Below are 17,120 nucleotides of genomic sequence, written 5' to 3' on the forward strand. Positions count from 1 at the left end.
CACGAATACACCAAAATGTATTAGGAATACATCCAAATGTAGTAGGAATACACATAAATGTATTAGGAATATGCAAAAATGTATAGGAATACACCCAAATGTATTAAGAATACACTCAAATATATCAGGAATACACCCAAATGTATCAGGAATACACCCAAATGTATCAGGAATACACCCAAATATATCAGGAATACACCCAAATGTATCAGGAATACACCCAAATGTAATTAGGACCACAATAAAAGACACATCGTCGTCCAGTATTCCATAGTGGCGTATAGTGGGCGCCATGAATAAACAACTTTTCGAGAAAATCGGGTTTGAAGAAATGCCAATTTAAAATCGAGTTGTGTAAATCAGACATTCATTATATTTTGTAAATGATGTGAAATTTCTGTAGTAAACTAAATAGATTTTATTGTTATATATTTTTCAAAAGAAATAAATAAATACTATTGCTGGCAAACTGAAAATAAAACTATACGTCACTATGGAAAACGAACAAAACGCAATACCCTAACCTTACGTTAACCGTGACGCCACCTCGGTCGCCGTGTAATCCCTATGGCATTACTTTTGTCGTTAAGTATTCCATAGTGGCGTATAGGTCCGACACGCTAGCACGCCACTATGACATACGATGTTTTTCAGTTTTGCCGATATTTCATAATTATAAAATGTGTATAAAAAGTGGCGTATGGTCGATACGCCACTATGGAATACAAAAAAGGTCACTTTGTAACTATACGCCACATTTAATTAATTAATTACTAATTAATTAGCTAATTATGACTGATGAGACTTAGAAAAATGAAAGAGAACATCATTAAAAACATATGTGCCAATTTTCAAAAAAATGACCAAAAATCACTATACGCCACTATGGAATACAGCCGACGACATGAGCCAATATAATCAGATGCACGCAAAATACCGCACAGAAATCATCATTCAACAGGATTATATTGGCTCATTTGAGTCATTTGGTTTCTTTTCTTAGTAGCACAAATGGTAAATTGCCAATTAATTTCAGAATCAACAAGTATATGACTGTTTCCATAGCAACAGCAATTCTATATCAATTTTGATTGCAATTAAACAGCATAATGATGACTTCTAGCGACCTTAACATCAAAGTACTCTTGAATATCAGCTGAATCATTATTAACATGAGGACACGGTGGCTCAGTAGTTACGGCCTTGGACTCATAATCTGAGAGCTTGCTCGACGTGTGTGGGTTTGAGTCCCTGTCCCACCACCGTGTTGCGCCCTTGGGCAAGGCGCTTTACCTCGCTTGCCTCACCCCACCCAGGTGCAATGGGAAGCTGTTAGGGTTAGTCACAGTCGTTGTACTGATGAACCCGCGCCATTTGTAGGCTGTAAACATGGTTCCGGCATAATCTAATGACGGCGGAATAAATGTAAAGCGCTTTGAGGCTGTTTACGGCATAAAGCGCTATATAAATATCTACAGTTATTTATTTTTATTACACATTTTATGCCAATGTCACTGCATGTATACTCATGTCAGTGTTGTGTTACCAGAATTTGTTTTAACCCCATGAGAACTACCTGCTGATAGGCCAAAAAGAAGTTTTCATTATCAATTGCACCAAACAGCAACATTGTTAGAATAATTTCACCACACCAAAAAAAATTGGGTGAATTATTTGCAAAGTTTCATTCTGATTGGTGATTAAAGTGATTAAAGATGTAATTGACCAATCAGAGGCAATGTTAGATCGACACAACTGCAAGTTTACTGGGGGTTGTAGACCAAGGGGGATAGTGAGCATCAGGCAAGATGGGATGAAAAAAAATGCCTTAAACTGGCAAAATTGGGAATTTTCCTGATTATTTTGACTGCAAGATGGGGGGGGCAGTGGAAGAGGAGAGTGTGAGATTGGAGGAATACACAGTGGCAGGTATATTGAGGTGGGGGCAAAGTGAATTTCAGGGGGAAAAATCAACAAATTTTATGCAAAATTGCTGCAAAAAGTGGACATATTCTTCACTTTGGACTTTCACTGGGGGGGGGGGTACCCGAGGGAAGTGTTCTGACTGGGGTGTACTTCCCCCATTACAACTCCCCCCATGGTGCCACCACTGGGAATACCCTTAACCCCCTGGTACCACACTGACTCTTATATTTATGTGGGGAATTTGTTATCTTAACCCCCTGGACACTACTGGTCATCCAACAGCATTTCTGATTGGTTGATAACTTGAAATGCTCATTTCAATTGCCAATTATGACTAGGCTCTTTAAAGCTATTTATGGTCAAACTTGCATTAGCAGATGATCTTATTAACACCCTCTTTGATTGGTTCAAAATTGGACACAATATTCATTTTGGCCAATCGGCAGGTAGTTCTCATGGGGTTTACATACTGACCTTCATCTCGATATCAAATGCTCCTGTGTACGGTTTCAGATCCGGGTACACAGCCATGGCACGGAACATAACTACATGGTAGAAAGAGAACAAAAATACAATCATCATTTCAGGGCAACTGTTTGAGACCTGTTCTCACAAATTGAGTGGAAAGTCACCAGAGTGCACACCAGTAAATACAAGTCTCCTACACCCTGGGAGGAAAAATCATGTGTTTCAAACGAGGAAACGTGCAATACGGCTAAAATTAGAAAAGGCTTAAAACCCAACTATTAGGCCCTGATTCATATTTAATCCTCATTTAGGCCTGGGAAATAGATTGTCTGTGAAAAATGAGAAGGATCTGACTTTTTATGACGATTTGGCTAAACTTTCAAAATGTGTTACATTTCAGAAACACCAAGCTATTCATAAGGTGGCGTAGGCTGCATGGGCTATAGGGTGATCTAGTCGGCATTTTTCTGGAAAAATATGCTGGACTCCATATATAATTTCTACAATGGATGTCTTCATCTGACATTCAACTTGCAGAAAGGGTAAGTTTTGAAGAACTGAGTCGCTCTGGAGTCAAGAAAATGATGTTTTCCCAGACCCTGTTTGTACACAAAGTCAATGGAGGCTATTTACTGGTGTGCATCCACCAGGGAAGAAAAAGAGATAGGGTTCATTGATCTCCCTCCCTTCGTTCCTTCTCTCCCTCCCTCCCACCTCGCTAACCTTATCTTCCCCCTTTTTTTGGCCTTTATACTCACTCATCTGTCTTGGTTTATAAATGGATTTATCACTAGCACTCTGTACTATCTCCTTCTATCCATTTTCCCCTTAAACAATTACATCCTTTTCACTTCAGGGATGTAAGCAGCTGTTGAAAAAAAAAACCGCTTTATCGGAGCACTATGCTTTTATTGAATGCTAGGGATCGGAGGGAATAGGCTATGAGGGTATCGCCCACCTAAAAAAAAAATTTTTTTTGTTCTTTTTATGATGAAATATCATCATTTACTTCCAAAACTGTAAAAAAAAGTATAAATCCGGATTCGGATCCGTAAAAAAACACCGGAAATCCGTAACAAACAGAACATTTACATCCCTGTGATACTCACTTGTTTGTCCTGGTTTACAGATGGCTTTATAACTCTGCACAAGTATGGCAAAGCCATCTCTCTCTTCCTCCCTCCTTCCTTTCTTCTTTCCCCCTTAAACAATTACGACCTTTTCACTCACTTGTTTGTCCTGGTTTACAGATGGCTGTATCACTCTGTACAAGTATGGCAAAGCCCTCTCTCTCTTCCTCCCTCTCTCACTTACTCCCTCCTTCCTTTCTTCTTTCCCCCTTAAACAATTACGACCTTTTCACTCACTTGTTTGTCCTGGTTTACAGATGGCTGTATCACTCTGTACAAGTATGGCAAAGCCCTCTCTCTCTTCCTCCCTTTCTCACTTACTCCCTCCTTCCTTTCTTCTTTCCCCCTTAAACAATTACGCCCTTTTCACTTACTTGTTTGTCCTGGTTTACAGATGGCTGTATCACTCTGTACAAGTATGGCAAAGCCCTCTCTTCCTCCCTCTCTCACTTACTCCCTCCTTCCTTTCTTCTTTCCCCTTAAACAATTACGACCTTTTCACTCACTTGTTTGTCCTGGTTTACAGATGGCTGTATCACTCTGTACAAGTATGGCAAAGCCCTCTCTCTTCCTCCCTCTCTCACTTACTCCCTCCTTCCTTTCTTCTTGCCCCCTCAAACAATTACGCCCTTTTCACTCACTTGTTTGTCCTGGTTTACAGATGGCTGTATCACTCTGTACAAGTATGGCAAAGCCATCTCTCTCTTCCTCCCTCTCTCACTTACTCCCTCCTTCCTTTCTTCTTTCCCCCTTAAACAATTACGCCCTTTTCACATACTTGTTTGTCCTGGTTTACAGATAGCTTTATCACTCTGTACAAGTATGGCAAAGCCCTCTCTCTCTTCCTCCCTCTCTCACTTACTCCCTCCTTCCTTTCTTCTTTCCCCCTTAAACAATTACGCCCTTTTCACTCACTTGTTTGTCCTGGTTTACAGATGGCTGTATCACTCTGTACAAGTATGGCAAAGCCATCTCTCTCTTCCTCCCTCTCTCACTTACTCCCTACTTCCTTTCTTCTTTCCCCCTTAAACAATTACGCCCTCTTCACTTACTTGTTTGTCCTGGTTTACAGATGGCTGTATCACTCTGCACAAGTATGGCAAAGCCATCTCTCTCTTCCTCCCTCTCTCACTTACTCCCTCCTTCCTTTCTTCTTTCCCCCTTAAACAATTACGCCCTTTTCACTCACTTGTTTGTCCTGGTTTACAGATGGCTGTATCACTCTGTACAAGTATGGCAAAGCCATCTCTCTCTTCCTCCCTATCTCACTTACTCCCTCCTTCCTTTCTTCTTTCACCCTTAAACAATTACGACCTTTTCACTTACTTGTTTGTCCTGGTTTACAGATGGCTGTATCACTCTGTACAAGTATGGCAAAGCCCTCTCTCTCTTCCTCCCTCTCTCACTTACTCCCTCCTTCCTTTCTTCTTTCCCCCTTAAACAATTACGCCCTTTTCACTCACTTGTTTGTCCTGGTTTACAGATGGCTGTATCACTCTGTACAAGTATGGCAAAGCCATCTCTCTCTTCCTCCCTCTCTCACTTACTCCCTCCTTCCTTTCTTCTTTCCCCTTAAACAATTACGCCCTTTTCACTCACTTGTTTGTCCTGGTTTACAGATGGCTGTATCACTCTGTACAAGTATGGCAAAGCCATCTCTCTCTTCCTCCCTATCTCACTTACTCCCTCCTTCCTTTCTTCTTTCCCCCTTAAACAATTACGCCCTTTTCACTCACTTGTTTGTCCTGGTTTACAGATGGCTGTATCACTCTGTACAAGTATGGCAAAGCCATCTCTCTCTTCCTCCCTCTCTCACTTACTCCCTCCTTCCTTTCTTCTTTCCCCCTTAAACAATTACACCCTTTTCACTCACTTGTTTGTCCTGGTTTACAGATGGCTGTATCACTCTGTACAAGTATGGCAAAGCCCTCTCTCTCTTCCTCCCTCTCTCACTTACTCCCTCCTTCCTTTCTTCTTTCCCCTTAAACAATTACGCCCTTTTCACTCACTTGTTTGTCCTGGTTTACAGATGGCTGTATCACTCTGTACAAGTATGGCAAAGCCATCTCTCTCTTCCTCCCTATCTCACTTACTCCCTCCTTCCTTTCTTCTTTCCCCTTAAACAATTACGCCCTTTTCACTCACTTGTTTGTCCTGGTTTACAGATGGCTGTATCACTCTGTACAAGTATGGCAAAGCCATCTCTCTCTTCCTCCCTCTCTCACTTACTCCCTCCTTCCTTTCTTCTTTCCCCCTTAAACAATTACGCCCTTTTCACTCACTTGTTTGTCCTGGTTTACAGATGGCTGTATCACTCTGTACAAGTATGGCAAAGCCATCTCTCTCTTCCTCCCTATCTCACTTACTCCCTCCTTCCTTTCTTCTTTCCCCTTAAACAATTACGCCCTTTTCACTCACTTGTTTGTCCTGGTTTACAGATGGCTGTATCACTCTGTACAAGTATGGCAAAGCCATCTCTCTCTTCCTCCCTCTCTCACTTACTCCCTCCTTCCTTTCTTCTAGATTGGGAGATCGGAAGCGCCCTTTTCACTCACTTGTTTGTCCTGGTTTACAGATGGCTGTATCACTCTGCACAAGTATGGCAAAGCCATCTCTCTCTTCCTCCCTATCTCACTTACTCCCTCCTTCCTTTCTTCTTTCCCCCTTAAACAATTATGCCCTTTTCGCTCACTTGTTTGTCCTGGTTTACAGATGGCTGTATCACTCTGTACAAGTATGGCAAAGCCCTCTCTCTTCCTCCCTCTCTCACTTACTCCCTACTTCCTTTCTTCTTTCCCCTTAAACAATTACGCCCTTTTCACTCACTTGTTTGTCCTGGTTTACAGATGGCTTTATCACTCTGTACAAGTATGGCAAAGCCCTCTCTCTTCCTCCCTCTCTCACTTACTCCCTCCTTCCTTTCTTCTTTCCCCCTTAAACAATTACGCCCTTTTCACATACTTGTTTGTCCTGGTTTACAGATAGCTTTATCACTCTGTACAAGGATGGCAAAACCATCCCTCTTCCCTCACTTTTATTTTCTCATTTCATTTTCCCCTTAAACAATTACGCCCTTTTCACTTACTTGTTTGTCCTGGTTTATAGATGGCCTTATCACTCTGCACAAGTATGGCAAAGCCCTCTCTCTTGAAGGTTAAGTCTTGTGTTTCTTCAAAAGCAAGTTGTTGTCCTGTTGCAGATACCTTAAGGCTGTAGGCACCAGCAGTAGCAACGGATGGCATCTAATAAATAAATGAAATAAGAATAGATGGAAAATATTAAGGCTGTAGGCACCAGCCCCATACCTGCCAACATTGCAAAGTTACAAATAAGAACATTACGCCTCATCTATGTCTACAGGTACTACCGTAACATACTCAATATCTAGACATTAGAATACACTCCCCGTGTGGAAGATTTTGCTTCCAAAGGGAGCATATGTTTGAAATGGAATTGGTTAGGGTTAATTATTTTGAAACCCACACTCCCTCTGTATCATGGCTTTACCCATATCTTCCGCAACAGGAATGAGTATTTCAAATGGAAGTTACCCAATTGTCTATTCTATTTGAAACCCATACTCCCTCTGTGGAAGACTTTAGCTAAATCTTCCTCAGAGGGAGTGTGCATTTCAAATGGAATAGTCTGATTCTCACCTGTAATGTCAGTACACCTGACATTCCACCGTTAAAATTTTGACTTGCTGATGCTATCGTCTCCCTTCCATTTTTCAAGATGGTTGCCGTCACAGGTACCACACCCACAGCAGAGTTTAAGATGTTGACGCTGAGAGTAAGAGGAAGGCCGGGGTGGATGGTATTTGGTGCTAAGATGATATAATCACTGTAATGAATAGAATAAGGAATATAGATGAGGGTGTATATAATCTTGATTGATAGAATTCACTAGTAACAGTAGAGTTTAATGCTGGTTTCATACTACCCTGCCGCTTGCCGCTGAGCGGTGTGGCGCATGCGTATTGTAGACAAACAGACACAATCAAGGCTTGTCATTGGTTGAAACGCCCTGCCGCTTGCCGCAGCGGTCAGTACTCTTGCCCCCCAGTAAAAACCCAAAAATACGGAAATTGGCAATTTTGCGCGAAATTCACTTTGCCCCCTCAATGCCCCCCTGAAAAAAATTCCTGGCACCGCCACTGCGCATACACCCCCTATGGAAGACACAACCTTAAATCTTCCAGAGGTTTATAATGGGGTAATGGGTTACCTGAATGGATGACTCCATTTTAAGTCTACACCCCATGTTGTGTAAAAGATTACGATTATATCATCCACAGGGGGTGTATTGATTTCAACTGGAATAGCATACCGTGAATATGAACTTGTCAATCATCCAGCGACTATTTTCAGTTAAAATGTAATATAAAATTCAATCCATAATCCATTCAATACCAATACTCGCACACATGGAATGAAAGAAATACTGTATAAGTGGTAATTTTCGGTACAGTTATTTTCGCGATTTGGAGTGAGAGAGACATTTTCGCGATTGCCCAGTCCTTCCCTATACTTGTAATACATTTTAGCCTATATTCGCAAGGTGTTATTTTCGCGGTTGGAGCTCTAATCGCAAAATTCGCGAAAATAAAACCCTCGCGAAAATTACCACTTATACAGTAAGTGCTTAGCAGAGAAGATATCTTACACGGTTGTTTGATGGGATCATTTATTAGTTTTTCAAACAAAACATCATGTACAATCAAATTTTAGGCTTAAACAGCTAAATGTGATATCCTGCTAATGTATACAGATGCTTTTGAGTCATTCTCTACTTTGAATTCCCCTCTTTTACAAAAATATTCACTTTTATAGCATTTTTATAGCTTTTTCGGTTATAAAATGTATCTATTAATGACAAAATTGGTGGCGCTATTTAATTACTGGAAATTACTCTTTCAAGCTTTTAATACAGATAATTCCTTTCATGGTTTGATGAAATATGTTTATAAAATTTGCTTGTTGCTTGTTTCACCTATTCCAGCTGTTTTAATGGCAGTATTAATCACTTACCCCTAGCAAATAAAGAAATATAATTTAGGATAAATAGCGCCATCTATAGTTTGCATTTAGTTAATAATGAAGCCAATTCTATATGCATCAAACAACCGTGCTTACTCTTCCCAGAATCCTTTGCAACATGATGCATCACCTCACTACATCATAACATAAACAATGCGATTTATAAAGCGCCTTTTACAAAAGTAGGCAAAGCGCTAAAAGAGAAAAAGACAAGAAAGGAAAAAGAGCTAATCAGTGGGAAAGAGGTGGGTTTTAAGGAGATTCTTGAACGTGCTAATATTTTCTTGACCTCGGACAGTGGTGGGCAACTCGTTCCAAAGGCGCGGCCCCACTGTTGAAAAGGTGCGATCGCCAGCTTGTTTCTTGGAACGAGGCACTTCAAATGTGACAGCAGCGTTAGATCGAAGCGCATAAGATGTTTTGTGGGTCCGAGGTTGAAAATAAGACTCGGTTGCCTGAAGATAAGACGGGCAGACTTATTTATCAAATGACACCACTCCTATTACTTTGTACAGGTTCGCTTTGTTTTTATATTGAAAATAGACTGGATAAACATGGGTCCCGATAGTCAAGAAATAAACAATGCAAGATCTGCTCTGTTCATTCAGGTACTTTTTGTCACTATCGACCCATGTTGCACTAGATAGCAAATTAGTTCAGAACAGTGAAATGCATTGTGGGAAGTGTAAGATATCTTTTCTGAGCACTGAGTATCAGCAGCTGAAGGGAGTATCCCATCATGCATTGCAGTCTATCTGCTTGCATTTGCTCCATAGCAAATACATACAAAAATATATAAGGCGTCGCTTTTAGTATTGAGGCATGAAAAACCGTATTTCCTCGAATAGTCGCTCCCCTCAAATAAACGCCCCCCCTCAAATAAACGCCCACCACCACTTTTTTCAACCAAGACCGTGGCAAGACGATGTTTAAAAAAATGCGGATATTTCCATGCTATCTTGTGTAGTATAAAGCTTACCAAATTGCCCACATGGTCAATAACAGCGTCAATAATTAGCGAAACATCTGATCGGAAACCCTGACGTGAACCTGAAGTCAGTGTTTCTAGTTCATAGTTTGTCATTTCAGCATGTCTGATGATTTTAATGGAATTATCGTTCTGAAAATGACTTATACCCCCCCCCCGTTTGGAAAATGCAGCGCCCTGGGGGCGTTTATTTGAGAAATAAGGTAGTTTCATAACACTTAGAGGTCATATTTTTTTCAAACAAAAGTCTAAGCTCCCCTGATTTAAGCAAGTAATTGAAAGTTGAAGCAAGGGATTTTGTGTACATTTTCTATGGCACATGCAGTTCTATTATGGTACCGTACAGCATCATGGGATAGACATTCCAGCTGCTGTGAGTTAGTCCCAGTGCATGTATCTAAATGGCAAAATTTATTTTTGGAATTTAACCAAATATGAGTTACAAGTAGCAGATTGGATGAACAACAAATCAATGTCAAATTATCCAGTATGATCCATGTACATCATATCCTGATATTTATAAACATTGTCCTTCATTTTAATTATTATATTCCTATAAATAAGTACTACAAATTTCATTTACATGCTTTGAATATTTATTTTTAAATCTTTCTTTTTAAAGCATGGACATGCGGGTAGCCCTTCTAGCCCCTTCAGTATATAGTACTGATTATGCTGATATCCAAGGGGCCCTGAGCAACAATTAACATTTTAAACAACAAACAATTTTATACTTTGAAAACAGATCGAAGTTTACATGCATGAAAGCAAAAGAGTAGTGATAGTTTCAAAATGTATTCTTGGCTTAGCGCAGTTAAGATATGTAGTACATTTGATGAATCAACTACATGTACATTGTATCCAGGATTACAAGTAAGGGTGTGAGTGAGTCCCAGGAATTCGAGTCCCGCCCGAGAATCCTATTACAGGGTACCTGAAATTAAAACAAAATTTAGGTCAACCATGAATGATCCTAGCATTTAGGTCTAGGTCCGGGGAAAACGGGGAAAATAATAACTTAAATTTTTTTTTTTTTGCAATTTTTTATTTTATTTTGCAATTTGGTGCCGGTTACCCGCTTGAAAAATCGCTGGTACCTGGGCACAAAATTACCGAAAATCACACCCCTAATTACAAGCTGTTTCAAAATGATTGTTCTCCGGCTGTTCTCAATTTTCGTGAATTTTTTTATTCATGTTGCTGGAATTTCTTGAGGACGAACCATTAGATTTCATTGGGGGGGCTAGAGAGTTGGGGTCAGGCGGATTTTTTTTTGGCGACAACATTTTTTTATTTCCCTTGTATGTATTCCTTATGTATTATTATATACTTCATTAAAATATTCTTGTTCATTGATTGGTTAAAAGTGGATCACATGACCAACAATAGTTCTACCATCAGTACTCCTATCCGTAAATAGTACCTGTAAGCCGTAAATAGTATTTTCAATGTCCCGGATGAGCCGTAAATAGTACCTCCAAGCCGTAAATAGTACTTTTGACCATGCCTTCGCGTGCGCGCATTCGATCTTGACGGAACAGTTCACGCACGCTTGAAACTGCCATAGCGTCATTTGGCGCTGCTGTAATTGGTTAGCCCGATTTTAGGCTATTTGATTTTTTGAAGGGTAGGTTGTGCTTAAATTAGCTGTGCTGTTCACTCAGGATAGAAGCGGGAGAGTCAAGACGTCAAATAATTTTCTTTTAACAAATCAATGAACAAAGAACATATTAATGAAGTATATAAAACAAATATAATCTGCCTTTATTCGAAGTTCTGGTTAAAACTATGGTCCCTCGTTGAGATCAATTAATACTATTGATCTCACCTCGGGCCCATAGTTTTAACCAGAACCTCTCATGGCAGTATATATTTGTATACTATACAGAGTTTGGTGGGGGAAGTTTTTTTTTACTCATCAGTGGGCGAAGTTTTTTTCATCATCCTGCAAGTGGGCGAATTTTTTTCTTCAAAAACTCTGTAGCCCCCCGATGAAATCTAATGGTGCGTCCCTTGGCAATTTTGTTTCACAATTTAAATTGCTAAGAATGTCAGGCTTTAATTTGAGCTCAATGAGAATAGCACATTTTGTGAAGCAATTATGCACTTTTTTCAAGGAATTCTTCTTTTCACGATTTTATCACAAAACTGGCTTTGATGTGATTGGAATGAAAAATGCCTGAAAGGAATGTGGTTTGTGTTTTTAAATCAAATGATCAAGAATCAATAACGATTTATTTTAAATATGTTTACAACCCTAGTATTATTGCATGACTGCAAAATAGAGAAATCACCATTTTTCTGGGCACAGTCGAATATCTCAATGTAATCAAGCTTGCAAACAGTGAACCAATCATTTTGCATTGTGAGTGAAATTTGCGGTATCACCTTCCCAGTGGCGAAGCCATGTTTTTGAAACGAGGGTGAGGGGCACACTTTTGAGAAAGTACCAACAGAATATATTTGTTTTTACCGACCAAAATTGTTACTAGTAATTGGACAGTTCACTTCAATTGTTTTTGCCCAGGGTGCACACAAATCTTTAAAAAAGGGGGGGGGATATGGAACACATGACTGTATAATCTTCAACAGAGGGAGTGTGAATTTCGAATGGGTTAACTCGTCGTTAACTTGAATGGACGACTCCATTTGAGATCTACACCCCCTGTGTATGGATTTCAACTGGCATAGCCCAATATTACATACATGTACATGCAGATAAATATGTGACATTGGATGCCAAGAAAATATAATTATCACTAATTAATGAGAATACTGACAATACAGTTGATTAGCGCAAGACATGCTCATCTGTCAGGGCACAATTCTTTAACCCCAATACATTTACAAATTCATTGAATGACTTTTGAAAAGTTGGGTACAAAAACTCATGCTCTGCAACTTGAGGTCAAATTTTGCACTATGATTGTTTAATTGAGGTTATTGAATTAAGCCATTGGGATGAGGCCATTGTGGTCCATAGTTAGTTGATTTAATAGTGTGAGACATCATCTTTAATGATCTTTGCTTGCCAATTATGTGGTAATTATAATTATATGAATATTAAAGAGGCATGGCATGGTCCAATATTTTTTTGTTTTGTTTCTACCATAACATCTGTTTCTTAATTTTGACGTATGACTTAATTCACCTGTTTTGATATTAGAAGCAAATACATGTACAGGGTGTCCCAGAATGATCTATACCGGGAAAGTTTGATTTTTCTAGGTATGAAGGGCATTATTAATAGTGATATTGTTTTAAATTCTAAGATCTACATATATTTAGCTTTCTTAGAAATTTTAGATTTTAAAAATTGGATGTTTCTAATAGAAGTTACAGGATATTGCGTAAAAATGTTGAATTTAGGGTTTTCACAAATCAATCTATTTTGAAAATCTGTAAAATTACCATTTTATATGTACTTTTGTCCTTACTTTCCTAAATAGTCGATATATATCGATTATTTATGATGTTATGAAGTAATCCTTGTATGGAATAAAGGATTTGTTACGCTTGTGTGACCTTATACGATTGTTTCTTTGTTGGCAGTTTTGAAAGATAATTACTGCGGTGTCCGACGGAGTTTCATAATTTTAAATGCCAGCGAAGATGGATTTGTCATGAAAGTATAGAGAATGTTTGTCCTTAGTGTCGTAGAATTTATTTATGTCCACAGTATATTGGCAAGCAGACAGCTACGTAATGGAGAATATTAAAATTAACTGCTGGTGATCCTTGAGGAAGTTAAATTCTATGAAATAATGACATTTTTGGGTACAAATTGTGGTAAAAATATTACATAAAAAGTATGTTTTAACCTAAATATCTGAAGCCATATTGAAATGTTTCACTTAATTCCATATCAAGAATTGTTCAGTGTTGTACGCGCTACATCTGTGCCAAATTAGATGTATTTCCTCTAAAAGAATGTAGGATTTCTCCAACGACTGGACGATGGTGATAAATGTGTTATGATGCCTTTGCGCTGTAAATTAATGTACTTTTTGTCCATTTTCAGTAATATCAATGTCACGCCAAAACGCATCAAGCTATTTCTATGAAAATCACAGAATAAGTAGATGACATGTGTGCCATTGTATTGCACTTATCAAAATTAGATACACTCTTGACTATAAATTTTTAAGATTTTTTTCAAACACGGCATAGATCACTCTGGGACACCCTGTATAATTAGTAGTGCATATATACACTAACTTCCGGTGTGATTATTACAATTTACCACATTTTGGTATGTAAATCACAATTCACCACGTTTTGGTGTGGTTATCAGAATTCACCACAATTTGGTGTGGTTATCACAATTCACCACGTTTTGGTGTGGTTATTACAATTCACCACATTTTGGTGTGGTTATCACAATTCACCACATTTTGGTGTGGTTATCTCAATTCACCACGTTTTGGTGTGGTTATCCAAATTCAACACGTTTTGGTGTGGTTATTACAATTCACCACATTTTGGTGTGGTTATTACAATTCACCACATTTTGGTGTGGTTATCCAAATTCAACACGTTTTGGTGTGGTTATCACAATTCACCACGTTTTGGTGTGGTTATCACAATTCACCACGTTTTGGTGTGGTTATCACAATTCACCACGTTTTGGTGTGGTTATCACAATTCACCACGTTTTGGTGTGGTTATCGTTTTGGTGTGGTTATCACAATTCACCACGTTTTGGTGTGGTTATCCACAATTCACCACGTTTTGGTGTGGTTATCCAAATTCACCACGTTTTGGTGTGGTTATCCAAATTCACCACAATTTGGTGTGGTTATCACAATTCACTACGTTTTGGTGTGGTTATTACAATTCACCACATTTTGGTGTGGTTATCACAATTCACCACATTTTGGTGTGGTTATCTCAATTCACCACGTTTTGGTGTGGTTATCCAAATTCACCATGTTTTAGTGTGGTTATCCAAATTCACCACGTTTTGGTGTGGTTATCCAAATTCACCACGTTTTGGTGTGGTTATCCAAATTCACCACGTTTTGGTGTGGTTATCCAAATTCACCACGTTTTAGTGTGGTTATCCAAATTCACCACGTTTTGGTGTGGTTATCCAAATTCACCACGTTTTGGTGTGGTTATCCAAATTCACCACGTTTTGGTGTGGTTATCCAAATTCACCACGTTTTGGTGTGGTTATCCAAATTCACCACGTTTTAGTGTGGTTATCCAAATTCACCACGTTTTGGTGTGGTTATCCAAATCACTGTTGGCAGGGCACCCTTTTTAAAGGGTGCCACTTGGAAATTTGGAAAATCCTTAAAAGGGTGGGGGTTTAAACTTTGTTGGTAAAAAGGGTGGATTGATATAAAGGGTGGGAGTAAAATAAAAAGGGTGGGAGTGCCAGCTTACAATATATTTTCATTGAATGATAAAATCATCCTAGAATAAGTGCCAAACCACAAGAATAAGTGCCAAATCACTGCCAGCAAACCATATCGCAAGATAAAATTCCATTTGATGCATGTTTACATCCACTAGGCTATCGTGTGATGATAGGTGTAGAATTCGGCGTACTTGATTTACTTCGAACCAAACTGCCTGTGACTTCATCAATGTATACAAATAGGGGGAAAAAGCCAAAAGTGGTGGGGGTCAGAAATTTTCAATATAAAGGGTGCCTCAATAAAAGGGTGGGGGTAAAATAAAAAGGGTGGGGGTCAAACCCCACTGCCAAGTATGAAATTCAACACGTTTTGGTTCACAACATTTTTAAACAAAAAATATCTCTGGTATTAAATTTCACTGGGATACTGAGAAAATTCATGGAAAAATATGAGCTTTCTTCTAATACCAAAATATCAGTTTTGATAAAGAAAAATGGGGAATGAAGCTGTTGATCAGGTCAAGGACCTTTACCATGAACTACTTATGCATCCAAGGCAAAGAAGATATTTTACCCTTCCCAGAATCCTTTGCAAAATGATGCATCACCTCATTTCATCAAATGACACTCCCATTACTTTGTATATAGCTTCCCTTTGTTTCCATTTTGAGAATAGACTGGCTCAACATGGGTCGACAGTAAAAAATATATTAAACATATTTTGCAAAATTTGGATGTGCTCTGCGCTGAGGTACTTTTTGTCACTATCGAACCATGTTGCTCTATGTGGGGTACACCCAGTCAAGTCCGATGTATACTCCACTTCGCGACCGCGATTTCGCAGGCCACGAAGTAATTTGAGCTGAAATGTTACAACTTCCGCGAAGGAATTTCCTTCGCGGAGCAGGTTTCTTCGCTTCGTGGAGAGTTGGATTTGGTTCAACTTTTGGGGGGTAGGCCAGCGAAGTTTCTATATAAAAGCACAGAGCAGGCAACAATTCTTCGCGATACTCGGCGATATTTTGATGAAGTATACATGAATCACAGCTTCTCGCGAAGTGGCGAAGTAGAGTATACATCGGACTTCAGTCCGAAACGCCGTCAGTCAGAACCACCGTCAGTCCGGATTTTTAGAGTTAGGGTTCCTAATCCTAACCCTAAACATAAAACTAACCCTATAATTCGGACTGACAGAGTTTCGTACTTACGGGGAGACCCCTAGCCCTAGAGAGCAATTCAGTACGGAAAATTGAAATGGAAGAAATGCATTATGGGAAGTGTAAGATATCTCTTCTGCTCTCGAGGCTACAAACAAAAGCACAGATGGTCAGGGTTGCTGATTGATGTTTGATTTTAATTTAATTAAATTTTTTTTCTTATTTTTGATTTAGATAAGATGGCTCAACACAATGCCAAAGAGTTGGTAATTCCAGTTATGAAATAAAAATCAAACAAATTGTCACTCAAATTTATGCAAAATATTGTTCATGAATAAATCCTGTGAACACTAGAGATAAGTCAAGGTGATTTTTATTGAAAAAAAATCCTAACTGGAAAAAGACTTAATACAAATTGGTTCTTAAGGTTAAATATCATAAAGACTATCAAAATATGCATACAATGTACGATTAGGCCAAGAAAAAATTGTTTTGTTTGCCCTTTTCCGACCGACCAAAAAATCACGAAAATCTTGGGTCGCGTTTTTATTTGTTTATTTTTTCCCTTTTATAACGTTTAAATTGTTGCAAAATAAATCATTAAAAAAATAATTTAGGCCCTATACTTTTCCAAGATATTTTTGAGACTTTGTTTCCATGTTTCCATGCATATGCCTATTCTCATTTTCATTTGTGTTTTGGTTTTGAAACAAATATTACAGTTTGTTATCCTGTATTATGCAAACCATTAACTAATGTTTACCTCTTCATCACATTATACATGCATTGGTTTTCCATGCATTTATAGTATGTGACAGATGAAGAGGTAAACACAAGTTAATGGTTTGCATATTAAAGGGGGGTAACCCTATTGGTTTTGGATATGGATTGTCTTTAAAATTACATAATAATATCAAATATCGCCTCCTTTATGCTGCTTTGTGAAAAACGAGAGCATTTTCAGCGTAAATGTGAATAAATAGCCAAATTTGCAATCCAATACCTTGGTATACGTGAATTGCATTCTGGGCAGGCAATGACGAATGC

At 38.7% G+C, this 17,120-nt stretch overlaps 1 protein-coding gene across 1 annotated transcript in view; it reads right to left on the reverse strand.

Annotated features, from left to right (window-relative positions):
- Positions 1–17,120, reverse strand: part of LOC140141264 (CD109 antigen-like) — a 139,957-nt gene that overhangs the window by 117,728 nt on the left and 5,109 nt on the right. Inside the window, exons 3-5 of the mRNA XM_072163076.1 lie at positions 7,181–7,367; positions 6,610–6,766; positions 2,401–2,471 (exon numbers count right to left, since the gene is read on the reverse strand). Coding sequence (XP_072019177.1) covers positions 2,401–2,471; positions 6,610–6,766; positions 7,181–7,367 — 415 coding nt within the window. The remainder of the gene's footprint in view (positions 1–2,400; positions 2,472–6,609; positions 6,767–7,180; positions 7,368–17,120) is intronic.

Source organism: Amphiura filiformis, chromosome 2 (genome assembly GCF_039555335.1).
Source record: "Amphiura filiformis chromosome 2, Afil_fr2py, whole genome shotgun sequence".
Lineage (NCBI taxonomy): Eukaryota > Metazoa > Echinodermata > Ophiuroidea > Amphilepidida > Amphiuridae > Amphiura > Amphiura filiformis.